At 44.5% G+C, this 27,914-nt stretch overlaps 1 protein-coding gene across 13 annotated transcripts in view; it reads left to right on the top strand.

Moving 5' to 3' along the window:
• LOC137429802 (myocyte-specific enhancer factor 2C) overlaps positions 1 to 27,914 on the top strand; it is a 214,021-nt gene that overhangs the window by 115,463 nt on the left and 70,644 nt on the right. For 9 of the 13 annotated variants that reach the window (XM_078779861.1, XM_078779865.1, XM_078779868.1 and 6 more), the window contains 3 exons: positions 17,442 to 17,594; positions 19,909 to 20,044; positions 21,218 to 21,280. In XM_078779861.1, the coding sequence (XP_078635987.1) occupies positions 17,442 to 17,594; positions 19,909 to 20,044; positions 21,218 to 21,280 (352 nt within the window). The remainder of the gene's footprint in view (positions 1 to 17,441; positions 17,595 to 19,908; positions 20,045 to 21,217; positions 21,281 to 27,914) is intronic. The other 4 variants (XM_078779872.1, XM_078779871.1, XM_078779873.1 and 1 more) reach the window with 1 other exon arrangement.

The following is a 27,914-nucleotide window of genomic DNA, read 5'->3' as shown; positions in this document are numbered from 1 at the left end:
ACCTGTTGATATGTAGCAGGTGGTATGGAGTTGTTGTTCTTGTTTCGTATGCAGCCTGAGGCTGCTGGTTGCATCATTTACTCTGGAAGCACGTTTGTGCTGCTGATGCAGTGCCCCAATTACCAGCAAGCTGGTGTTCAATTTCCCGACCTCGGATGGATGACAGGCTGAGTCAACCCCCCTGGCGTTAATTCAATGATCGACCGGGATTCGAACCCAGGATCCGAGGATCCCAAGCCGGCACCCGAACCGTTTAGCCAACACAAGGCTAGATATAGGGTGTAGACCATAATATGTAAAATGAAATGAGCCTGTTTTTCTATTCCTTCATGTATTTCAAATTCGATTATCTGAAAGGTGTATATAGTTCTTTGGATGACTCAACAAGACCCATTTAAGTATACAACCATGCCCAACTGATTATTCGGCCAAGGAAGATGATCGAAGCACTGAATATCAAAAAAAGCTGATCATTTAATTCGTAACACTACTTTGAAATGAAGCCAGCATTGCGAACAGTCAATGGGATTTACACCTCGGGGAAATTTTCCGAATTTTACAGATTTGTAATCTTTTTTGATGATTTTGATGTGCCGTACTCTTTACAGAGCGTTTGTGTTGCCGAAGCAGTTTCTGGGTAAGGGTTACACTAGGTTGTTTGCCATTGCCTTCCCAGACTTGTTTGTGCTCTATCCTATAAGTGCTGGACATGAAGCTAGGAAGCTGCGCGTACCATGTTTTAAGTTTTTGGTGTGACTCGGCCGGGGTTTGAACCTCCGACCTCCCAGACTCAGAGCGGACACTCCAAACATTACACCACAGAGTATGATATTTTTTGAAACAGACATTATTAATCCAACCAATCACAGGTTTGTTTCTGTATGCTTCAGAGCCATCTATTTATTCATCTTGTGAATTGAGAAAAATTTAAATGACAAAAGGAGAGAAGGAAGGAAGGATGACAGGAAAGAGAGGAAATGAGGTTAGGAAGTGTGGAGGAGTGGGTCGAGACTGGAAAGAGATTTTTGAAAGAGATAGTTGTAGGGCAAGGGAGGGAGAATTACGAAGCTTTTGGGAAAGCTTGGAGGTGCAGAGAGGGGCTCAACAATTCTCTACATTTGTGTACGTAGGCCCACTAAGTAGATGTCCCCTTTGAAACGCACAGGCTTTGCCAGAGATAGTTGGACATGTCGTTTTAAAATGTCTGTCACCAAGCATGCTTTCCATTCAGGCTTTGTATACAGAAGTCTAGTTTCATGAAATGGCTGAATGACAGAGAGGGCATATTTGGTAAGTTCACAGACAGGTCAAAGGGGAATAGGCAGACAAAGAAAATTCACAGAAACATCACAGATGAGGAGGTCGGTGGCAGGAAGGGAGAGTGGAAAAAGGGGGAAGGTAGGGGGTCAGTGAGAGTCAAACAGATTGGGGGAGGGGTATGGTTGGTGATGATGGGCATTATTATTTGAAGATTAGAAAGAGCAGCAGAAGACAACAGACACAGGGAGTCGGTTCCCAGGAGGACAGAATATAGGATTGAAGGAATAGAGGCAAGCACTTTGACACGAAGAGGGTAACCTGGTGTCGGTTTCTGGAAAAAACATGTGTAATCTTGGGGGGGGGGGGGGGGGGTAGGGGGTGGGCAGCTGGACATGGACAAAGGGAGTAAGTTTTGTTCAGGATATTAATTCTGCCATTAAATGTTTTATTCCTGTACTTTTGTCCAGATTTAGAATACTAGGGCGTGCCCGCACGTGCTTGCCCGTACGTGCGTGCAAAAAAACATGCGTGCAAACAACAACAACAAAAAAAAACTTTGAAACCACGTGGCAGTAACGACCACAGAACCCCCCCCTCTATTTACATGAAATGGTTTGGTTCATTCGCAAAGCCAAAGCGAACGGCTTGCGAGTACGGTGACCATACCTTGGGAACCACTTGTCCGATTAATTTCAAACCTTGAAAAGGCACATCCTCGGGTCCCCAGCAATATACCTGGCAAGTTTCAATTAGATCGGACCCGTGGTTGTCGAGAAACAGCGGTCACAGACAAACACACACACACACACACACACAGACACACACACATACACACAGAGATTACTGGAATTATAGATAGATTACAGTATACACGAGCATATAAGACCCATAGCTTCGCTGACGAATTTGACCAAAGGACAGCATGTTGTACTTCACAAATATATTGCATCTCCATGGAGATTTTACACAACCACACACGCACAGCTATGAATCTCAATGAGGATGTAATAGGAAGTGAAACACATGGAAACTGATATTTTATTACACGTTGTTGTTGTTGTTGTTGTTGTTGTTGTTGTTGTTGCTGTCGGTGTGACTGTGATTGTTGTTGTTTATGGGCTCAATCAGTGACTTTTATACGTTTTTCCATTGCCTTGAGAAGTCTTACTGTATATTATTTTGTGTGCTCCTTCCGTGTCCGTCACGCTTTACTCTAAAGTGTCTCTGCTGTCGTAGAATAATAAAAATGGTACCGTTGGAGTGACGAACACACACACACACACACACACACGATTCTCCTTTTAGTAATAGATTATCTTATTTGTTGTAATACCTATCTGATAGCAGTGGTAGTAAGCACATCTGGTGTCGATATTTTCTTTTTCTAAAAAATAATTCAAATATAAAGTTCGTTATCTTGCATCCCATAGTTTGGTAAATTGTTACCTATCTTGGATCTTCACATGTTGTCTGCCTCTGAGTCCATATAAAAATTATGTATGCAAAGATGAGAGAACTTTTCACCTCTTCTCCCCATCCCCTTGTGTGTGCCACCAAACACGGGTCTATGCCCTCCAGCCCCATACAGATGAAGAATGCATCTGGAACTTTGTCTCTTGGATTTGTATTACAAAAACATCGGTGTCCTCTGCAATTGTTAAATCTTCGGCCAAACAGAAAGTACGAGAATTTGCTTCCAATAATGGGGCAACTGGCTAAAGAACTCGATTACAAAAAACGACATTTTATTTATGGAGAAAAAAATATTGTAAAACTTTTACCTCATCAATAGATAATTTAACAACCTCACTCACATATTCTGTAAATATGGGTTTGTTTGCTTGGAGTTTCCATATGAGCGCATGGGTCATTATGTTGGAATCCTGGATTCAAATCCCACATATACTCATTGTGTTCATTTGTCCATTGTCTACCAATGTCCTTGTGGTTCATGTCAATGCTGGTGTCCTCGTCCTGCCTGTAATACATGCACAAGCTCCTTCATTAGCCATAGATCACTGGAAACGGTTGGAACTGTACCAAATAGCAAGAAACATTTTTAAATTAGTGGATTGTCAAATAATTGCACAGACTCGACCTATCACCCCTCCCCCCCCCCCCTTCACCCCCACTTCGTGTACTCATTTATTTAAAAATAATTAAACTAGAACGGCACTCTTCGACATTGTGACATCGACAGATATGCCTCCGCCGACATGATTACTATATAATTATACTTACTTGTAAATACATTCAGCTGTTTTCAAGTATCACATTTTTCCTGACATGCCCTCTGACCTTTGACCTTTAATGCAGAAATCGAAGCAGTTCCTCTTTGCATCATGGTACATATTTGTACCAACTTTGGTCAAAATCCCATCACTGGTGCACAGGTTATCGTGGTAACAGGATTGTTTTTTTTAACCTAATATGACCTCTGTCATTTGACCTTGTGATCCCATCTAATTAGTTCATACTTACATCATTATACATACCTGTACTAAGTTTGACTTAGATCCCCTTCAGCCATTCTCAAGTTATAAACTTAAATTGAGACTCTGACCTTTGACCTATTAACCCCAAAATCAAATCAGTTGACCTTTACATTACAATACATACTTGTACCTACTTTGGTCAAAATCCCATCACTGGTTTACAAGTTATCGCAGTAAAAGGATTTTCACCTAACATGACCTCTGATCTTTGACCTTGTGACCCCAAATCTAATCAGTTCATATTTACATCATTCATTCATACTTGTACCAAGTTGGATTTCATTCCATTAAGCCGTTCTTCAGTTATCTGTCATCAGTTCTATAATTATCAGATGTACGACATACACAGGGAATTGCCTTATTTTATATAGCAGGACAGCTAGCTCTCAGGTACAGACTGTGCCACTCGTGGATCATGTGAAGTTTATAAAATGTAGGCCTGCCATGACATGCTTTGGACACAATATTATGTACCGACCTGATGATGCTTGGCATGATGGAGTAGTGCGAAGGCCTAACATGTTCATGTGAAATGTAGACCTGCTTTCCAATTTTGAATATGTCCTGCCGAAGCGAGTACGAAGACCTGCCCTGATCTTGTGAGACACAGACCAATTGCACTGGTGGCAATCTAAGGGTTAACTGGCTCCTTTGTCACTTGCTGGCACATCTCCATGGAAACCATTGCCACAGCAGCTACTGCCTCAAGGAGCATGTTGCTTGCGATCTGCTTTTGGTAACAACTCAACAGGAAGCAGTTTTGAAGCTGCCATGGTTATTAAAGAATCGGTACTACCATTAGTACCTCCTGACTGGAGAAAGGCCTGACATCTTAGATCTGTCCTTTTCCATTGCCATTCACTGAGAGTCCGTTTTTTTCTCACCTTGGTAACCTTAGGTTCTTTTACCTGTTATATTTTATGCCCATAATTTTTTTTTTTTTATTATTATTTTTTTTACTGATTATTGGGCCTTTGCCATTTGCGAAGGACGGAAGTTACATTTCCACACCTGTGTGTTTGTTTGTGGACAGGATATCTCAAAAGGTTGAGGACGGATTCAGATGAAATTGCATGGGCTGGCTGGGTGTGTGACCAGAACGAATTGATGAGATTTTGATGAAGATCTGGATCTGGATTTTTATTTATTTATTTAATAAAGTGATTCTTCTTCACCATTGAGAGATGGGACCAAAACAGCATAAAGCATAGCATGATATCTCAAAACGTTGTGGATACATTCAGATGAAACTTGGTGGACAGGTAGGGTAGGTTACAAGAACAAGCTGATTCAATTTTTGTTCAGGTCTGGATTCAGATCCGGCCTCTCAGTGGAATACAAAACGTAAACCGTTCAGCATGGCGGAGGTATGTGCTCTACCGAGTCCTGTTATAGTTACATACCTCTGCCACCGATGGTGGATCGAAGGTTATGTTTTCACCCTTGTCTGTCTGTTTGTCTGTTTGTGAACAGGGTATCTCAAAAGGTTGTGGACGGATTTGGACGAAATTTGGTGGAGAGGTTGGGTATGTGACAAGGACGAAATGATTCGATTTTGGTGAAGATCCGGATCTGGATCAAATAATTTTTTCGTGAATCTTCACCTTTGAGTGATACGGCTAAAAACGATATATAACACGATATCGCAAGAAGTTGTGGAAGAATTTGAATGAAACTTGTCAGACAGATTGGGTGGGTGACGAGGGAAAATTGATTCGATTTTGGTGAAGATCCAAATCCGGACCTGGATAAGCGAATTTTTTATTTTTCAAATGATTGTTCACCATTGAGTGATATGGGCAAAACGCTATATCACATGATATTTCAATAAGTTGTTGACGACTTATGCCAAAACTAGGTAGATGAGTTGGTTCGGCGACAAGAACAAGCCGATTCGATTTTGTGCCAGGTCCAGATCCAGAGCCGTGGAATCCAAAACATAAACTATTCTGTGTGGCGGAGGTCAGGTACTGCTGTGCTTGCCTTTTTATAAACTATGTTCCACAGAACTTTTGCTTTGAGCCACTCTTATGCTTTCAGTGAATTTTCTCATTGTCATGTCATTATATATCATTCTCATGTGAGTATGTGAAGTACGTAATTTTAAAAGTACGGCCGAGACATATGTTAGTTTGCTCCATTTCTGGGGAGTGTGTCTGTGCAGCTGATGCAGTCCCCTCTGTTTGGTTAGAGTCACTATGCGTGATAACTCACCTGATCTTTGTCAAAGGACACCGAGGCATCTTGTAATGTCCACCAGCTAATGCTAGCATACGGGTCAGCTTAACGTACATCTGAAGGACGGCACATTTTGCGATGCAACAGCATATTATAGTCAGGTCGAGAATCAATCCCAGATGAGATAGCTCAAAGGTAAAGGTGCGGTACCTCTGCACCAGCATGTCAGAACAACTTATACTTATGATAAATTGAGACAACCAGTTGATCAGTAATGTTCCAAAGATAAATATCGAGATGGATTGTCCTCCTTTACTCCATGTACATGCTGCCAGCCTCAGTCAAAAAGCGGGTCGACAACATTAGGGTCAACTAGGCCTTGGGTGTTTTTATATATGGTCTAGGCTTGTGGAGGAGAACAGATCAGGGCACAACATAACAAAGGGAAGCCGCAGGATGGAGGGAGAAGGTAGACGGAGATGGACGCACAAGCGATGCAGCTAATGATGAGGGTTAGGGGAGAACACAAGGGGTGGACAAGATGGATACATGAGCAAAATTTTGGGGTGGGTGAGAGGTGGTATAAGGGGAGTAGAAAATATCATGGTTTTGGATGGGGGATGATCTGAGATGGTGGTGAACAGCTGTCGTGAATTCCGGGAGGGAAAAATGAGATTGAAGAGAGTGCGGAAGGTGGTTTCACAGGTGGGAAAAGAGAGGAATAAATGAGTTCAGGTGTCCAATGGTTCTGGGTTTAGGAAGGTTCACTTGGAGGGGGTTGCTGGTGGACCGCATGTGTTTTGCAGATACCTTGGGGAGGGGCGGGGGGGGGGGGGAGCACGGAGACGGAGAGACACCACCAACCATTCGGCAATGGCGAGCTTATAGGCCCGTACACTCAGCTTCATCACTTTGGGAGCTAACACATCATTTTGGGAGCTGACATCTCATTTACCAACCAGGCTTTGGATGAAGAAAGAGACCTCTCGGTGGGTCATCTATTTATATGCTCAAGAGAAAGCGTGGGTTGAGTGGGTAGTCAAAAATGCCACCATTTTACATACTAGGGCATGCCCGTACGTGGGTGCCCGTTCCTTGCCAAAAAAAAAAAAAACGCTACCCGTACGCTCTACCCCGCCCGTACGCCCGTACGCCCGTAAACAAAAAAAACAACGCTCTTCGCTTCCGCCCTTCGCTCTGACTGAATTGGGAGAAATAATGCGCATAAGAAATCGAGAAATTATTATTTTCTCCGGAAGAAATCGAATTACGAACCGTAATGGCGCAGGCTCTCGGGCTCGCAACAACGCGTTCTGTGATTGGCTGCCGGAAGTGAAGTCTTCACTGTCGCAAATGTGAAGCGATGAATACGATGAATCGCAAATTAGTTTTAATTAGTTTTAAAACATAGTTTAACGGCAACATAGTTTTCCAACGTGAAATAAATGAATACGCTCTCAAATGTGCCGTCCGAGGCAGAGTCTGTTCGCCACGTTCGGCACACGTGATAGCTCGCTGCTCTCTGATTGGTTGAATCGTTTTTTGGACATAGCTCGGTAACTACTTGTCCGATTAATATGAAACCTTGAAAAGGCACATCCTCGGGTCCCCAGCAATATACCTGGCAAGTTTAAAGTATATCGGACCCGTGGTTGTCGAGAAACAGCGGTCACAGACATACAAACATACAAACATACAAACATACATACTTAGCTTCAGCTTAACGTACATCTGAAGGACGGCACATTTTGCGATGCAACAGCATATTATAGTCAGGTCGAGAATCAATCCCAGATGAGATAGCTCAAAGGTAAAGGTGCGGTACCTCTGCACCAGCATGTCAGAACAACTTATACTTATGATAAATTGAGACAACCAGTTGATCAGTAATGTTCCAAAGATAAATATCGAGATGGATTGTCCTCCTTTACTCCATGTACATGCTGCCAGCCTCAGTCAAAAAGCGGGTCGACAACATTAGGGTCAACTAGGCCTTGGGTGTTTTTATATATGGTCTAGGCTTGTGGAGGAGAACAGATCAGGGCACAACATAACAAAGGGAAGCCGCAGGATGGAGGGAGAAGGTAGACGGAGATGGATGCACAAGCGATGCAGCTAATGATGAGGGTTAGGGGAGAACACAAGGGGTGGACAAGATGGATACATGAGCAAAATTTTGGGGTGGGTGAGAGGTGGTATAAGGGGAGTAGAAAATATCATGGTTTTGGATGGGGGATGATCTGAGATGGTGGTGAACAGCTGTCGTGAATTCCGGGAGGGAAAAATGAGATTGAAGAGAGTGCGGAAGGTGGTTTCACAGGTGGGAAAAGAGAGGAATAAATGAGTTCAGGTGTCCAATGGTTCTGGGTTTAGGAAGGTTCACTTGGAGGGGATTGCTGGTGGACCGCATGTGTTTTGCAGATACCTTGGGGAGGGGCGGGGGGGGGGGGGGGGAGCACGGAGACGGAGAGACACCACCAACCATTCGGCGATGGCGAGCTTATAGGCCCGTACACTCAGCTTCATCACTTTGGGAGCTAACACATCATTTTGGGAGCTGACATCTCATTTACCAACCAGGCTTTGGATGAAGAAAGAGACCTCTCGGTGGGTCATCTATTTATATGCTCAAGAGAAAGCGTGGGTTGAGTGGGTAGTCAAAAATGCCACCATTTTACATACTAGGGCATGCCCGTACGTGGGTGCCCGTTCCTTGCCAAAAAAAAAAAAAAACGCTACCCGTACGCTCTACCCCGCCCGTACGCCCGTACGCCCGTAAACAAAAAAAACAACGCTCTTCGCTTCCGCCCTTCGCTCTGACTGAATTGGGAGAAATAATGCGCATAAGAAATCGAGAAATTATTATTTTCTCCGGAAGAAATCGAATTACGAACCGTAATGGCGCAGGCTCTCGGGCTCGCAACAACGCGTTCTGTGATTGGCTGCCGGAAGTGAAGTCTTCACTGTCGCAAATGTGAAGCGATGAATACGATGAATCGCAAATTCGTTTTAATTAGTTTTAAAACATAGTTTAACGGCAACATAGTTTTCCAACGTGAAATAAATGAATACGCTCTCAAATGTGCCGTCCGAGGCAGAGTCTGTTCGCCACGTTCGGCACACGTGATAGCTCGCTGCTCTCTGATTGGTTGAATCGTTTTTTGGACATAGCTCGGTAACTACTTGTCCGATTAATATGAAACCTTGAAAAGGCACATCCTCGGGTCCCCAGCAATATACCTGGCAAGTTTAAAGTATATCGGACCCGTGGTTGTCGAGAAACAGCGGTCACAGACATACAAACATACAAACATACAAACATACAAACATACACACAGAGATTACTGGAATTATAGATAGATGTAATAAACATATGGATCCTTGTTTACCCACCATAATTATGTCCTATGTCATGCACTTAAATAAGTTTGATGTACGTCCTTCTAACAACTTCAATCTGCACACTTAAACTTGTCAACAAAATTAGGCTGTTTGGTCTATCTTTCTTTGTGGCCTATCTTTCTTGGTGGTCTATCTGGAATGGTTCATTTTGACACTAATGGGCAGCCGTAAACATGTTGGATTCTTATTATCATCAGAAATTTAATCCAGACTTGGCATTTCAAGAGGCCTGGGTGCTACCAATAAGACCACCTTTCAAATCCTGAAAGGTTGTGTAGATTGTAGACCTACCACTGTATTTTCACATAATCCAAATGATCATTATTTTTAATGGAGATCTTTTGAGTTGGGATTCTAATTTCATGATGTGTCCTTGTTTGTTTGCCTTTTCATATCCACCTACAAAGAGCCGCATCTCCAATGCCATGTGTTGAACTGTAAGCTAAATGTTTTGGTGTCGGACCGTGTATTCCCTTAGACTGAGCAACAGCGAAGTCTGCCTTTTATGGTCTTGTGAGTGAACAGTATACTCAGGCAGGCCCTATCGGATGGGAACCTTATGAGGGTTGGGCAAGGGCCTAGCACACACCTCCCAGGCTAAGAGAACACCATTTTGAGCAGGTAATCAAGGTGTCTGCTACAGGGGAGGTGGTTTTCCACAGGTGGGAGTAAGTTGACTTTTTGTAATGTGGTGAATCAAACAAATTTGCTCAGAAGGGTTTTAACAATTGCACATAACACATTCATCCTTTGTAGCTTGCAAAGAGTCAAGTTGAAGAATAAAATTTAATTTTTTCTACACTGGTTTGTAAATAAAACTAGAAGTATGCAGGTTAAAGGTTTGGGTTTGGGCCAAGAAAGGCTGTCAAGTGAGGATTGTGAGTGACAGAGTTAAAGGTAAACAAGTCAGAGAAAGTGCAGGCAATGATGGCAAGGGAGAGGTGAGACTGAGGAACCAGTAGATCATTTGAACAGGTGTAGGAACAGCTGAGCACGTTTGTAATGTTTGGAATATGGAGGTCAGAGCTGAGGGGTGGAAGATGAGGTGGGGCCATGGTTGGGGTAGAGGTGAGGGAGAGAAGCTGGCTGGTAATGCAAAGCCTTGGGGACTGGCAAACATTCCTGACCAAAATGGATCCTGATTCCAGGGATGGCATGGCTCCGCTGTGAGTGGGAGTTGGCTGTTGATAGCGGGGGTCGGTGGTGTTGGGGTGTAGGTGGTTTAGTGAAGTGTGATGTGGCAACGATGAAAAGCATAGATTCATCAAAGCAAACGTTTGATTCAAAGGGAAAGCTGCTTATATATACAAGCAGATGTGTGGTGCTTTTATGGTAATATTTGTCTGCTCACCTTTTTTTTTTTAATGCAAAATTAGGTAGTGAAGAGCAGCAGGGTGAATGTTGAGAGGGTGAGTATAGCAAGTAGTAAGAAAGACAAATAATCTGGATTCACCCCTTCCCTCAAAAATATGAAATCAAGGTGACATGGTTATTATTTGTAACATGTATGCAGACCTCTCCAATAGGTTAAGTGAAATGACATATGTAAGTTCAGGAAGTGTAAGTTAAATGAACCATAACTAGAATGTCAAATGTCAACTGACCAATTCAAATAAATAAATAAAGGCAACTGAATACAGTATTGAAACATTGTTGAGACGGTCCGAGTGAGTTTATCAAAAGTCTTGATAAACACCATTTATCAAGAAGTCTTGTAAATATCCAAGATTGCTTTGACCTCTCAATTATGAATAATCACTTTTAAAACTACAATGGCACTCGGTAGAGCCATACCTCCGCCAGGCTGAACAGTTTATGTTTTGTATCCACTGATAGGCCAAATCTGGATTCGCACCCGAACCAAAATCGAATCAGCTTGTTCTTGTCACCTAACCAACTCATTCACCAAGTTTGGTCCAAATCCGCCCATAACTTTTTAGCCCTATCACTCAATGGTGAACAATCACTTCAACAATTAAATAATTCTCACATCCGAATCCATATTCAGATCTTCACCAAAATCAAAGCAATTCGTCCTTATCATGAGCCCAACCTGTTCACCAAGTTTTGTTCAAATCCGTCCGTGACATTTTGCGATATCCTGCTCACAGACAGACAGACAGACAACCAGACAGACTACCAGTCAGACAATGGTGAAAACATAATGCCTGTCCACCTTAGGTTGTGGAGGTAATAAAACAAGGAGCTGATTCTCCAGGTCCCCCACATTTTGGACGATATGAGGAATAGATCAGTGTAATATGAAAGCTAAATCTTGAACGGTTTTTTAAATATCGGGTACACAAGCTAAGTTGTCGAGTTGGTTGCCATGGCAACTGCATTCAGCCAACCACCACTGTGATCTAATCAGGTTGAGGAATAGATATCTGCAATATGAAAACTAAATGTTCAATGGTTTTTGAAATATCGCGTACACAAAAGTGCATCGACTTTTGTACTTTTGTGTATGCGGCAGCCATGGACGGATGATTGGTCAGTTTCGACAGAGCTCATTTTAATGTCCTCCGTCTCAGACCTTGTCGAATGGGCGAGGGGACAATAAGGATTTTAAAGGTTGTAAAAAATTTTTCCCGAAAGTTTATTGTCATTGATGCACCGTGTTTTACACCACATTATCTGACACGTTAAATTAGATCTTCATGCCTGTTGTTTGTGTCCTTTATGACATCTCTAAAAACAGTGAGTTTTCTGTTTGGAATGATTTCAATTTTTTGACTGCCAGACAGGCAGACAGGCAGGGTAATAATGTATTTACTGAAGAAACAATGCAAAAAATAATCAACAGAAAAGTAGTAGAAGAAGAAGAAGATGGCAATCTGAAAGTAACCTAGAAAATACGTTCAGAATCTTAGATGGCTGACCATGACTTGGAGCATGACCCACGTGACGATCGTGCTGCTCGGAAGTCATATAGGTTCTTGGGTCGAATCGGGCACATTTAGTGCAGTGTGTGACCTTTATGTTGTCTGTTCTTACCTCTTTAGCAATGACTTGCACACCAGGTGTGTTTCTCATCACAATAAACGGTATGGAGTACAGCATGGTATTTCAAAAAGTTGTTGACGGATTTGGACAAAACTTGGCGCATGAGTTGCTTAGTTGAAAAGAAAAAAGTCGATTCGATTTAGGTTCAGGTTTGGATTCAGATCCGGCCTATGAGTGGGATATAAAACGTAAATTGTTCAGCGTGGCGGAGGTTTGCACTCTACTGAGTGCCATTCTAGTTTGTCCTGATTTCTCATTATCACTTGTTTGGAAAGTTGTTTTGAATGTTTTTACGGCGTAGCCCATCGGGCAGAGCCGTCTAAACAGTGTTTGTCCGTCCGCATGTATGTATGTATGTTCCCTCAAACGTATACCAATCAGAGCTGAGAATCTGGTCACATGACAGGGTGATGTGATTACATCTGATGTCATTACGGCGATGCGGCTGCTGACTCTCCACACACCGCCATTTTGCTTTATATGCTGTTCATGCCAAACATATCGTCGAACCTGTCATATATCACAATCGCAATGCTCTACCTTTATGTTTTTCATTCTGTGTGAAACACAAACAAACCGATTGTTAAAATGACCATGAAATATCGAAAGCATCGGCGTTGCGTCTTTTCTAACAATACGGTAGGTATAGGCCTTAGGCATTATGACTCATGTTTGGACAAATTAAGCCCAGGTTTCTTCATACAGTAGTGTATCGTTTCAGTTGTATTTTTTCGTAATAGTTCTAATAATAATATTGCAAATATAACCATAATACTTTAATCCCAATGTCGTGAATTGAAGGTTAATGAATTGAAGCGGTGTATGGTTCATGATCAGTGATAAGCATTGTTCAGCACTATTATTAATAACTGCAGAAGTAAGGAATTCGCCTCGGTTTTTTGATAGTTATATCATTTTCGAAATAATGATAACGTAACATTAATATTATAGTAAATCTAATCATAACACTAATCCCTTCGTAGTAACTGCAAACTAATGCCTTAGTCACATATGATGCTGCCGCCGCACGGTTCTGCGGTCTGCGGTTTGTAGATGGGATTTTTACAAATCGTACGGCTTTTCGGGCTGCGGCAGCAGTGTTCACAAATGTTACAGGGTCCGCACGGCAATCGTAAAAGTCATGAAATCAAAATGCGTGAGGAGACCGCGAGGCAAACCGCGAGGCGCCCTCACGGCGACCGCAAGGCAATCGCAAGGCACCCGCACGGTTGTTGCGGTTGTCACGGTTGCCGTTAGGCCATCGTACGGCAGCACTAAAGTCACTGCACGGCCGCCGTATGATATTTAGAACATCGTACGGCCATCCCACGGAGGCCGCAAGACCTTGCGATACTACATGCGGTGGGGTTGCGGCCTACGGCCTAGCGATTTCCGAAAAAAAGTTTAATGTCAAATTAAACAAATCGTAAGCCCCTGCGACGAGCAAAAAACCTTGAGATCGCCTCACGGCTACCATATCTACCGTGCGGCCACCGCACGGTTATGGCAAATTTGGGGACTTACGGCCGCCGCCAACACGCCGCAGGCCATTTGTGACCGAGGCATTACTGGAAGTTAAAATATATCAGTTTTGTGGCCGTCACATCATTACGTCAATGATGTCATTACGACGGCTGACTGCACCGACCGACATTTGAATTTACAAGTATACCCGCTCACTACGGGAGTGGCAGGAAGGGCCATTCATCTTTGGGGTATGTAGATTACAGGCGATCTATGGTCGGGTCTCAAAAACATTGGGTGTGTTCATTTACCAAGTTTCCTGTGGAGAGCATTCCACAACCACTCCATTCAAAACCATTAAGGAATAGCTGGCTTGGCAAACGCTAGCTAGCTGCTTGGTAAATGAGCACACCTCCAACCCTTGTGGGGTATAATCTAGATTACTGTAGATCTTCGCTCAGTTCTGTTAGTAAAACCGACCTCATTGATGTCGAGATTGCTCCAAATTTCTTTGTTTAATGTTATAAACAGCATTAGCGACTGTTCGAAAAGCTAATATGTGTTTGTGGTTTAATATATTTTACAAGCCTGGCCTACGCCGCTGTTAGACTTTTGGTCTTGTTTTTTAAGGACTGTTTAAGGACTAGGCATAACCGCTCAGTCAATCAGAAGAACCTTCCCCACACCCACAGACACGTAACCCTTACTTGCTCTGAAAAATGAAATATTAATGCAATATTGATGAAACTTCCTTCGAGCCATGTTTGGTTTCCTCCTTGTCAGCGTTGTTTCCGAAAACAATCCTGGCGTCATTGTTGACATCTGATCCTTGGCACTTATCAGCCACTCAAGGTAAGCAACCGTTCCTCGTTGGCACAGCCATTGAATACTAGTCGGTTAATACAAGCACCACTTAGAAAAAGAAGGTAGTGTCATTCGCTCATGCAGCGGAATCCAACTAGTAGTTTAAGGTCTATATAATCTAAAGGGTTTTATTTTGGTAAATAGATAGCTATGCTGCCCTCAAGATGTCCACAAAAGTCTCACTTGGGAGAGATTCATCTTGCTTGGGATTTTTATTTGGCAGGGTTGGTGCCATTATTTGCGATGTCACTGATTTGGCAGCAAATCCACTTTTGCCTCCTGTTCTTTATTATCCATTCTGCTGAACTGCATATCCAACTTCCTTAAATGGGCAGAGTTGTTTATCGGTAAAAGGCACGGAATAAAGAATGCGGGTGAGGCTTGCTCAACTTGTTTGAACCAAGCACAAAGGGTTACATGCACGGCTGGTTCCACAGGTCTTGTGTAGGATAGTCATCATCACCCCAGGAAATGGTCTCGCGAATACCCCCAAACTCCTTTGCACAACTTCTCCGTTTTTACCTACTGTCAAGCAACCGAGTGGGATGAAGCTCAGACCTCAACAGAAATTGCATATTAGATACAGCTGTACACATCTCAGCCAGCTCACTTCATCTCCTTTCCCCCCAGGTATTTATTCGGTACCCAAGTGAGCCCCTTAATTATCCAGTCACTTTGACTTATGAATGTGACTCCGGTAAAAATTGGAAGCAAGACAAAAGCGCTGGTTCATTGCTTTGTGCATCACAGGAGGAAAGATGAGAGCGAAGGGTTGTGCATGTTCCAACATGAGACAGACGTGTCAAGCCGTACTGCAAACCTCTTAGCCATGGCTCCAATTCTTCTGCTTGACTGGACAGCTGGGACAGAGACCGACATGATGTGGCTTGTAGTTGTAGAAGAAAAAAGTCCCATTATTTGTTCTTGTTATAATTTTTATCTTTTCTACTCCGTATAAAAAAAAAAATTTCAAATAAAACTTCCACCGAGAACAATTATATGGATGTTCTTTCTCACCCAACGCCCACTGCCAGTATGTGGCACATTTAGAGGAGAGTGGCGGATAAAGAAAAGGAGTGGGTTTGGGGAGCAGAAGGCTGTCTCAGTGGGAGTTCTGGAGAGCGAACAGGCTGTGAAATTTGGAGCTAACAGGAGGATAGAGCTAATTCTTAGACAGTATCTTTTCCACCCTAAAAATGAAATTAGCATCCGGCCGCCATTAGGTCCAGGCACTAATGGGGTTGTGAGGCAGACGGCTTCCTACACATTCCAGTTGAGCTGCCAAGACTTTCTCCACTTCGTTCCTCTCCAGGACAATCTGTTCGGTGGAATCCTAATGAAGCTGTAAGCTTTTCATGCAAAGTGGATTGCAATTGCACTGCTGCTCGCAACGTATCCATAACAATCTTTCTGGAATTGCAATGTTCCTTCTCCAAATGTAAAACAGCATTTTCCTTGGACTTTGTGCTTGTCTGTAATTGGGTTTCAAGCTCGGATACAGAGCCTGATCCTGTGAACTGCTTTGATTTGATGTTATTTTTTTGGCTCATTTGAGGTAGTGAGGGGTGTTGGGGAAGAGGGGAGCATGGGTAGGTGAATGCCTTGTTTATTATTTATTTGCAATGGGCTTATGGGGAAGTTGAACATGATGGACGTACATCTTGCGTGATTACTTCGTTGAGCACTCCGATTCCACAAGCGACATAACCGAAACCGGAAAACGAAAACTTGTGCATCGGGTCACATGTTTACCAGTCAACCTTTTTCTATGACTTTCCTCAGTAATTTAGATTAACTTGTCTTGAAAACTTTGCAAGTCTTTGGAAATCATTTCCTTCCTTCGTCTTGTTTTCAGTTTCAGTTCAGAGATTATAAATTATTTTCTTTGTTGGGTTCCGAAGGCCTTGTTCACTTTACCGCTTGCAGACGACCCCATGGCCTACCCCACCCTCTCGCCCCATGTCCTGCTGTTCATTTATAATATGTGCTGCCGTGTTGACTCAGTAGTTAGGACATCCGGTTTGTGATTAGAAGGTCATTGGTTAGAATTCAGGGCCTGCCTTTATCCAGCATTATTAACGGCCTGATTTTGGGAGGAGATTTGAATGTCGTGATGCTGAAGGTGACACAGGGTTTACGGGGTCCGACAGGGGTCGAATGAAACTGCTCGAGCCCGCTGTGCGGAGAAACTTTAATCTTTGATGAGATGTATGTGCCGAGATTACATGCAATCCAACGGTGCATATTTTAATAAACTCATCTGCATGAAATGAGAATAAATTCATGTTCTCTCCTCTTTTTCTTTTATTCGCTCAGAGTAGAGCAAGTGAAGTTGGGAGTATTTTGAAAAGGTTTGGATAGATCTTGTGACTCTTGGATAGATCTTGGAGAGCAAGAACCATGGGATTCTGCTTCACTTCTTGTAATTACGCTGCTTTGGAAAAACAATTATGATCATGAACATCTTTCTAACTTTGCACATCAAGTGCCTGTTCATCTTTGTTTCTTCTTCGGCTTATGGTCTTACCAGCGCTATTAATGAGTCTTGAAGCATTTTATCTCGTGTGCCATGTTTTATCAGCCTGTCCAGTTTGAGTAATGATTGACCTCTGACCCGTAAAGCAGAGCAGCAAGAGAATCCCCTTCACACTGAAATACGCCAGCCCAGATTTAAGCTTAGAACTGTTTCCGTGTGACAAATGTGATGATGCTGCTGAAATCATAGCCAGCTAACCTCGTTGTCCACCTTCTTGTTTTGCTTCCCTTCCACAGACGCTACGCAAGAAAGGTCTGAATGGATGTGAAAGTCCTGATGGGGAGCTAGATGAAGGCATGGGAGCACACAGCCCACTGAACGCAGACAAGTATTCTAAGCTGGGCGACGAAATGGACCTCATGATGCGAGAACAAAGGCTGGGGCTGGGGGTACGAACGACTTAATTTTTTTTTATCTCTCTTCTTCCATAACAGTGCATGTGGGATTTGCAAACATAAGTTGTGTACCAGGGAGAACAGTGTGGCCTGGGGTTAGGAAGAGAGAGGGAATATCTTACAAAACAAATCACAAGTAGGCCAGCAATGCCAGGCATTTCAGAAAGACTGTAATACGCCTTACGCTATAAGATGTACACAATATGTTTATACTTGATTACTAGACTTTCAATTGTACGACTGAACAAACATGATTGAAATAATCGCCTTGTTGTCAGAAGGGTGAACAGTATCACTATTCATTACAACACTGCCATGGAGATGCATCTTCAGCCGTACAATCTCTTCCGCAGTAATGCCACGCCAGGGATGCTCAGGAATATGTGGCACGGGAGGTGGCATTTCAAATTAGCGTTCTGGGCTCCTCACTGGAATTAATGCATGTTACCAGTGTTGCATAAATGAACAAGTCGGTTTTGAAATGATAATGACACCGTGAGGGCCATCACACTTGGAAACCCCACACACCTTCCCACCGGTCGCACGGGAGGAATCGGAGGTCCGGCAGATTCGTTGGCAAGCTTAAATTGGAATGATTCCGTTCAGATGTGCGGGCATTGTAATCACAAAGGACCAACGGGAGAATTGATCTTCGCTGCTGACAGATCTGTCCGGTCCATAATTGAATAACCTTCTCCGTGGGCAGCCATGTTTTAAAAAAAAAATTCAAGAATACGCTGCAGGTCTGATGTGGGATTACGCCTTGCATTGACTAATAGCGGTTAAGTATCATTGGTTCTCCCATTCACTATATTGGAGCAGTTTTGGCGTGAGGGTTTTTTAGGTTTTGCAAAACACCAAAATTAAGGAAGGAGGGAGGTCATTGTCATGCAAAGTAGGTCAAAAGGAAAATTGATAATTGGGCTGGTGGGCAGAGGCAGAGAAATACACAAAGAAATGACTAATAGACTAAGAGCTTTACACTTCATGGTGGGAGTAGGGAGTACGGAGGAGAGAGGGTGCAATTCAATGAAATCCCATGGCGTCTCGGGTGACGAAAAATGATGATGAAAGGTTTGTGATGAGGAGCTTGCAGGGCAAATCCAGAACTGTTTCAGAGTCACGATTCAGGAACCAAACCCTGTGTTAATGTTTGTACTCCATTGTTATTCTCATATATTTCCCGGACATTGTATGCGAAACATTCCGACGCTCCATTGTGTAGCATCTTTGTCTTCTCTTTTTTGACAATTACCTCCTTCTGGCAGAGTAAACATCATGTTTAGGCCACTGTATGATTAATATAAGGCATAGTCATCAGCGTACCAAAAAAATACCTTACCCGTAACATAGCACAAATTTGCCTTAATTTCATACGGTGATCACAAATCAATTGGATGTACGTAAATCAAATATGCATTTGTTTGTGGAGCGGTATCGACTCAATTTCACCCTTTCCGCTATAATTTGATTCATACCCCGTTGGCCGACATCAGACTTGTTCACACAACATTTCCTCCCGAGAATATTGACTGCTTCGCATTGAGTCAGTGCAGACAGTGGAAGGCTATGTCGCCTGTGACAGACACACACAAAGCCTGTATGGAAGTAGGCCCGAGGCTGACAATGTTCTGCTGTCGACTCTGCGGGAATTGGACAATGCTTTTCTGTGAAGAACACAGCAATGCAGTAATGTCGCTCACTGCCCCCACACAGGCCAATTAGACACAGAACCTATATACACTGCCTAGTGCGCAGGTTGCAAACCGGTACCATCTGACCGCATGCAGGTTTGTACGTCAAATCGCATGTGGACAAATATTTCTGAGGACCCTTAGGTTTGACTTGGCGGAAACTCGAACTCACAGCAGGTATGGCGACAATTCGCCTTGCTTTTCACTGAGGATCTGCGTGTATGACTTTTCACCTTAGAGGCAAAAAAGAGTGGCCAAAGGCAGGCTGAGTGTGTCAGTTTTACACCACACGATTTTCCGACGATGCTTCCGATGTCTGATGTTCTGAATGTCTAGGCTCTGCAATGCATCACCTGCGCATAGGCCTATTGTTACTGCACATACTGAATTTTTTTTTTTCCTGGGGAAACATCATCCTTCTTTATAAGTAACATCTTCTCATAAGTTCAGAACAAACATTTTAGTAGAAAGAAAATTTAATTGGTCGTTCCTTGAGCCAAAGAGCAGTGAAACCAGATGCAGATACATTTTCAGGCTGATGCACACCCTGGTTGCCATAGTAACCGACATTGTAATTGAGGCTTTGCTTTCTTCTTTCTATCTGTTGTTTTCAGCCTGGAGTCCTGGCCCCGAACTTTCAGCTACCTGTTGGTACGACAGGTGTAACAAGCTTGGCCTACGGTAATCCCACAGGGCCTCTGGCAGTCCCTGGGATGCTTACGCAACGGCCCGCTAGTACGGGAAATCCAGGTAAAACAAACGTGGCGATGATTTTAATGATGATGACAATTTTCACATGCAGGATCACACATGACCTTGATGTTTTTTTAATGAAAAATAATACTTCATAATAGTTAGACTTCAGAAAGGGGCTTTTAACCCCACGCATCCATTTTAGTACAAGCAGATGTCACAGCCAGCTTTATATTACATTTAGAGAATATATCCATTGCCTGATTGTTGTGTATTCTCACCATTATTTCACAGAATTGCTTCAAGCAGCATATATCCAAATGGTTGATAAAAATTGCAATATCTCACAGGACGGTGTAGGGATAGCACACTTACATGTGAGATATATAGCCTTGGTTTGATTCCCGACCCGCCGCTAAACTGTCAGCTGAGTATTGTAGCAAAAGAAGGGCACCGACCCTCGGAAGGACGTCAATCTGGGTGTCTCGTCTACTTGCATTAAGTGGTGGAGGTTGAAGATCCCACAAAAAGCAGGCGAGTTATCGCCGGCACTCTGGACAAGTTCCAAATCCCTGCCACCTTCATTCCCACTTTGGGTATAGGGGCAGCTGTTTCATGAAAAACTTTGGCCAAGAACTTTCCTTTGCCGATTCCACAAGATGGTGAGAATAATTGGGGGTAGTAGTAGTAGTAGTAGTAGTAGTAGTAGTAGTAGTAGTAGTAGTAGTAGTAATAGTAGTAGTAGTAGTAGCAGCAGCAGCAGCAGCAGCAGTAGTAGTAGTAGTAGTAGTGGTAGTGGTAGTAGTAGTAGTAGTAGTATTATTATTATTATTATTGTCGAACCTCCATTGGTTGGACACCTTCACTGCAATCAATTAATGGAATGTGTTCTTTCAACATTTCATGATTACAAAGGTATGTGTTTAATAGCAAGTATTGCATACAAGTACAGAAGGTGTCGCAGCAACAGTGTGATGATCTGATGTCTACGCAAGATGGATGCACAGGCTGCGCAGCACAGAGTAACATTTACAGAGCTGCACATAACATTAATCCGATAGTGGGGAGACCTTGTCGGACGATGTAACTGCAACGAGGTCACTTATAAATGCTTTTAAGAAATGGAACTGCTACCAACTTGGTAGATTTTTCACACTTTCTACCTAATGAATTGTCGATAGGTCGAATCATGATGTAATCCTTACAGCATGCTCGTCTCGCCCTGTGCAGCAACAGTACCCCTCCTGGGAGTTGAACTTACTCCAGTTACAAGTGATGGAACCAGCCCCTTAGGTATGGACATCACACAAGCTTGCAAGCAGGCAGATTTTGTGGCCTGATGTACCGGGCGTTGGAAGTTTCCGAAACTCTGTCAAATCAGTGGTGGGCCAGGGGCGCGTGGCTGCATGCTATCGGCTCGTTGTGGTTGAGCCTCTTGTGGGTGGCCTCAGGAATGCGATGAACTTTGATAAAGTTCCCGGGTGCACGGTCGGATAGCCGATCGCAGGCCCCCCGAAACGCAGCTGCCTTAGGCGTGATGCCGGTTCTAGGATTCTAGTAAAGGCCGCCGTGCTGTCGCCCTGTTTTTGTAAACGCTCCTGTGCGGAAGCTCCCTGCATGCTCTAAGGACACCGATGTACATAAAGCCCCTTTCATACGGATAGGAAATGACATCTCCGAAACATTAGATAAATCTAGCAAAACCAAACTCGGAAATTGAGCAAATTAGATGAAAAGATACGTCACGATGATTGAAATTCTGATTTTGACCACCATGGATGGATCATTTTCACAAAAACTGGCAGACATAAGTAGGTATGATAAATGGTTCTTAGCTCTTCAATGCCATGGTGGCATCTCTTAGAGGAATGGGACAGTTTCATGAGTTAGATACAATAATATGTGAGGGGGTTGTTAGGGTTAGGGTTAGGGTTGGGGTTGGGGTTACGGGGTGCGGGTCAAAATTCGGCCAGTAATGGGTGATCAATGTAAATCATTGTGACAGTCGTCACCCGATCCTAATGTTTCCCAGTTGTCATCTTTGTTTGTTTATGCTTTTCCAGCTTCTCCTTCACACAAGCCAATGGCCTTCGTTCCCTCTTTCTAAGCCAACTCTATTTTTCACAGCCTTCGCCCCCACGCCCTTGTTGCCTTTGCCCTAGAAGCCATTGATTTTGATCTCCCTGTTAAACCTCTGCTTTCCGCAAGTTCCCCTCCGATATCTTGCTTCACATCCCACGCACAAGTACCCTGTGCATAACTGGACCCTCTTTAGTGGCCTCTTGCCTGGATCCAGTAGTAGAAGCGGCGTGTCGCATGGGTTTCATCTTGGGGTCTCAAGTTACTGAAGAGGTGATGTTGACCAATAGTGACCAGGAATATATCTTCTTCACATCACATGAGGTTATATATCTCTTGCTTAAAAGCTTCACTTGTAGAATGCTCCATCTGTCCTTGGTGGATGAATAATCAGTCCGCCATACTGATCATTATCAGGACATACAAAGAAATCTTTATCCCGGAAAAGCCATTTCACCTTCTAACACCCTTGTAGCCTTCGCACACAATTTACTTCACCTGTCTGTTTACATCGCTTACATCTTAACATCCGCATCTCACTTGGCTTAATATATTGGCAGGGTCTGTATATGGTCATGGCACCAGCTCAAAGGCCTTACCCTTTGGGGAAAGATGTCCTGAAAGCTTTTCGCATCCACTTGGCTGCAGATGTGACCACGGGCTCTGCGTCTGCTCCTGCCAACACCACATCGGGGCGGCAGTTTGAGTCAAATCCAACTCCACGATAATCGGATGTAAAATCTGCCGATGCCGATGCGAGAATGCAACCATCTGAGCTATCAGGGTACCATCTTTAGGCCAGGATAGGCCGAGGATTGGCCATGCGTGCTATAATAGGCTGCAGGGTTTTACTGTCAGACAAAATTAAAAGCTGCAGATTCGTCTGGACTAATAACAGTAAGGATTTGTGTTTCATTAATTAAGTGCTCATACACATTTCTGTCTCCACTACGAGCAATATGTCCTTTGGGGGTTCCAAGAGTCAAACTGCACTTAACCCTGTAATGTAGGGGGTCAGTTACCGTTTTGATGAAATTATCATGTAATCTGTTCAAAATTGTACATCAATATAGTTATACTCTATATTGCATGTTTCAGAAACACTTATTGATATCAACGTTAAATGACCGCTGTCAGATTTAGGAATCAACGGACACCAAAGGAAATAATATAAACATGCACAGTAAAAAGGTTTTGCAGACTTTTTGCACAAGCCTGTACAACCTTTAATTTTTACGGAATAGCCTGTAGGGCAATGCTGTCTGGAACAACGTTTGTCTGTATGTATGTCTGTATGTCCATATGTATGTATGTATCTATGTATGTATCTATGTATGTATGTCCGTATATGTATGTCAGTATGTATGTATGTATGTCAGTATGTATGTATGTATGTATGTACATATGTATGTATGTATGTATCTACGTGTGAATGTCCGTATATGTATGTCAGTATGTATGTATATGTATGTATGTATGTATGTATGTATGTATGTATGTATGTATGCCCGTGTATATATATATATATATATATATATATACATATATATATATATATATATATATATATATATATTGTTGCGAATATGGAATTTGGCCTCCATATCCGCTTGTAAATATTCCCCTATTTTCTCCAATACTCCCCAACTTTCCCCAATCCCCCATTCCCTAGTCCCATTGCATGTAAATAACAATCAGTAGAGCCGACCTTCCCCTTATTCCCCCATTAAATGTCGTGCCCAGGTCCACCGCACCACAGGTAGACAACTTTCGGACATCTTCCTAGTTATTCTTATTCTATGTCAGTTAAGGCCTCGTCTCCATTAATTATGACTCTTCGTTGCACCAGAATGTGATTATATGGCATCAGTAGTGAGTTTAGGACCTTTCCCATACCTCCTCCCATCTTCTTCCCCAAACAACAACAATAACAACAACTACAACAACAATTACAACAACAACAGAGGAGATGGCGGCGGAGCGGGGGAGGATGCGTCCTCACACCGGCTCGATTAGCTCCAGACCATGCGCTCCACGGGGTTACCCCGAAGGGGCTGGCTGTCAGCTCCTCGTCAGGGGCGGAGCCAGTAACCCCCCCCGCACGCACCCAATGAGAAGCAACGTGCCGATTCCACGAGGCGGAGCTAACGAGCCGAGGGCGTGTCACTCCCCGCCGGATATACGCGGCCCCGCGCCGGATGTGACGTCAGATGCGCCCCCAGCCTGGAGAGAGAAGTCGCCACCCCTCGAGCGCTGCAATACCTCCACCGCATCTCTTAAACTGGACCGTACGTGATCCTGCCCTGAGCTCCAGGTGCACCTGGAGCGATCGCTACCCGCTTTCGTTGCAATCAAACCCCGTGTGAGTGAGCCTTGTCCCGTTTATCTGTCGTCCGTTGGGGTTAATATAAGTGTGTTTAAGTGCCCACCTTCCTATGTTTCCCTCTTGTCCCTGTAATCTAAACCTTCCGCATTATTGTAATAACAACCTTTGAGAACCGTATCCCTGGTGTCGTGTCGTATTAATTCCAGCCGTGTGTCTTCTTTTTCCTTCATTGGTCTAGCATAGCGCGATTAGTCAACCCCGGGTGCAATCGGGGTAACTTGTGCAGACGTGGTCATACCATAAAACCGCTCGGTAAATAACATCCAAGCCACGTCTGTAACAATTGGTGTCGAGGAGTGGAATTCGAACCCGGGACTAAATTAGTTAGGCCCAAATTTTGGGAGGGAAAATCGATTCGGAGCGCGTTTCCCGCGCGAAATTATAACGGCGAAATTTCAATTTGTTTTACGAAAATAAAAAATAAAAACCGAATTTTGAAAGTCGCGCTATGGCGGATCAAGACAGCTGGGGTCCGGTAAAGGAGAGTGAGGTAGGGTCGATCCAGGACCAAAATGAGGGACAGGAGGAGAGCGAAGCAGTGAGGGCGGCAGGTTCGCAAAATAGCGCCGTCACGCACGAAGAAGCGGGCGCGCAAAATGGCGCCTCGCTGGTCACCGTGCCCGCGACCGAAGTAGCGCCGCTGGGAAGATTGGAACTTTTTTTTATACAAATGAAGGCCCTTATGGCCCAGAATAGTGAGCGATTGGAGGGCCGGATGGATGCTCAGAGTGAGCAATTGGGGGTAATGGGGAACCGGATGGATGCTCAGAGTGAGCAAATGAGGGTTAATAGTGGGCGATTAGAGGGCCAAATGGGGGTAATGAGGGACGAAGCGAGGGGTACCAGTGAGGGATTAGACAATAATTTTAAGGGATTAGACAATAATTTTAAGGGATTAGACATGAAATTTGGGAAATTAGACGATAGATTAGGGGAAATACAGGAGGGGTTAACGGGGGTAGAAAACAGAATGGCCGCTCAAGAGAATCAGATAGAGGGAGTGAAAAATGGGTTAGAGGGGTTAGAAAACAGTATGGAAGGCAAATTGAGGGACATGAGGGACCAAGCGGAAAGGGAAGTTAAACAAATGGAGCAGCAGATAGAGGGGGTCAGAATGGGGGTAGAAACCAAACTGGATGCTCACAGGGAGGAAATGGAGCAGATGAGGGTGGCATCTGGGCAGGAGATGCAAGTGATGGGAGAGGAGATCAGAAGAGGAGTGAGTGAGGAGGTCGGAGGAGTGCGCGAGGAGGTGAGGCACTGTAAGGAGCGCATGGAGAAGGAGGTGAGAAAGGGGACTGTAAAGTTACAAGGGGGCATAGAGGACCTGACGCAGGAGGTGGAGCAGCTGACGGTGGGACAGACGGAGTTAGTGGAGCAGGTTCAAAGGAACACTGCGGTATTAGGAGGTTTAAAAGCGACACAAAACGACATAAAAAACGACTTGATAGCGACAAAGAGGGAATGTCAGATGGTACGTGAGGGACTGACAACGAGGTTGGACGAGGTGATAGAGGTAATGGAGACGAAGGACCGGCAGGTGAGGACGCACCTGGAAACGGTCAAGGTAGCCTTAGAGGATGAGCTTGAGGAGACGTACCGGGACATAAAAGAGGTGAAGCAGAAACTAGAAGAAGTGGAAGAAGGGATGAGCGAAATTAAGAAGCGACGGAGAGGGGATAACAAAGAGATAAAAGAGGAAGTAAAAGAATTGGTCCAAAGTCTGTGTTTGGATCGTGATGATGTGCTCATTAACCGGATGAGGGATTCGCAGGTGATGGAGGAGAAGCGAAGAGGAAGAGGACCCGGTGTAAGTGGTGACCAATATGGTCGTGCGTATGATGCGCCAGGGGATTTAAGAAGCTTGGGGGTCGAGATAGACCCGGGTGTTCGTGAGAGGCCGTTGGTGAAGTGTGCGACAGGTCTGGTGTGCGAAAGAGGAGGTGTGCGAGAAAGTCCGACTCTGGGGTGTGTGAGGAAAAAGTGTGTGCCCAGGAGTGAGGGTGTTGGCGAGAATGAGTCGGTCGTAGCGCGTGTGCGAGGGAGCACATGGAAGCGTGGTGTGGTGAGTGTTACAGAGGGTGTGACGGGAGAGTGTGCGCAGGAGTGTGCGCGAGAAAGGTGTGTGACGGACAGGTGCATGAGGAAAGAGTGCGCTGTCAGAAGTAAGGAAGAGTGTCCACCTGTGGTGAGTGTTACAGAGGGTGTGACGGGAGAGTGTGCGCAGGAGTGTGCGCGAGAAAGGTGTGTGACGGACAGGTGCATGAGGAAAGAGTGCGCTGTCAGAAGTAAGGAAGAGTGTCCACCTGTGGTGAGTGTTACAGAGGGTGTGACGGGAGAGTGTGCGCAGGAGTGTGCGCGAGAAAGGTGTGTGACGGACAGGTGCATGGGGAAAGAGTGTGCTGTCAAGAGTAAGGGTGAGTGCGTTGTCACGAGTGGAGGTGAGAGTAGTGAGAGTGACAAGGAGAGTGAGCTGGTTGTGACAGGTGAGCGAGGATGTACACCTGGGATGGAAGGATGTACACCTGGAATGGTAGAGCGTGAGTGGGAATGCACGCTGGAGTTGGTAGTGAGGCACGTGGTTGGGTGTGCGAATGAGAGCACACCTGTGATTGTCACAGAGGAGGTGACAGAGGAGGGGGCGCGAAGCGGTGTTTTGGTGAGGTGTGCGACCAACGAATGTGTGCCAAAGTGTTCGGTGGTCAGGTGTGTGACCAAGGCTGTGAGTGGAATGGGTGTACCTGGGTGTGTAAGGAAAGGTACGAGGAGCATGGGCACGGCTGGATGTGTGAGCAAGGAACGGGCTTCGGGGTGTAAGCATGCAGGTGAAGCATCGACATTAAACGGGTTAGAGGTTAGAGCGACTTTTAGCCGAAGCAGGCCCTCGGTGCGTGCCGGGCCTCGCTTTGAACGGCCGCGTCCGTGCTCCACTAGGCGGAGCGGGCGGCCCGATAGAAAGAGTCGTCATGGCGACCACTTTTTGTTGAGGAATTCCGGCAGGTCGAGATCGGGACATTGGATGGTTCCGTGCCGAGAAGGTGCGTGGGATCTCGGGCCGGGTAAACCTCCTTCCCTGCACCGAAGGCAGGATGCAGCCAGCCACTGGCACAGAACAACCAGCATCCATTGCTTGGCTTTACGAAGCCGGGCTTTGGACAGGGATTGGCGCACCGAGAGGTATTAGTGAGTAGACTGGGTGATGAGGTTAGTGTTTTGGACCCAAAAATTAGAGAAAAGCAAAATTTGATGATTGGCAAGGGATTGGCAGATGATGGGCAGTGATTGGCAAATTTTTGATTTATTGAAATTTGATGTGCAAAATTGATAGTGAGAGACCCCCGATGTGGTGGGATGGCAAATCCACCATCCTTTCCCATGTGGTGGGGGCAAAGGAGCAATAGCTTATGGGGTGTATGGCAGTGAAAACTAGCCCGGGTGGGTTAGGTTATATCAATAGGGCCC

The sequence above is a fragment of the Myxine glutinosa genome, chromosome 6, assembly GCF_964187855.1.
Source record: "Myxine glutinosa chromosome 6, kmMyxGlut1.1, whole genome shotgun sequence".
NCBI classification, from domain to species: Eukaryota; Metazoa; Chordata; class Myxini; order Myxiniformes; family Myxinidae; genus Myxine; species Myxine glutinosa.
This window is presented reverse-complemented; position numbering and strand designations above follow the sequence as displayed.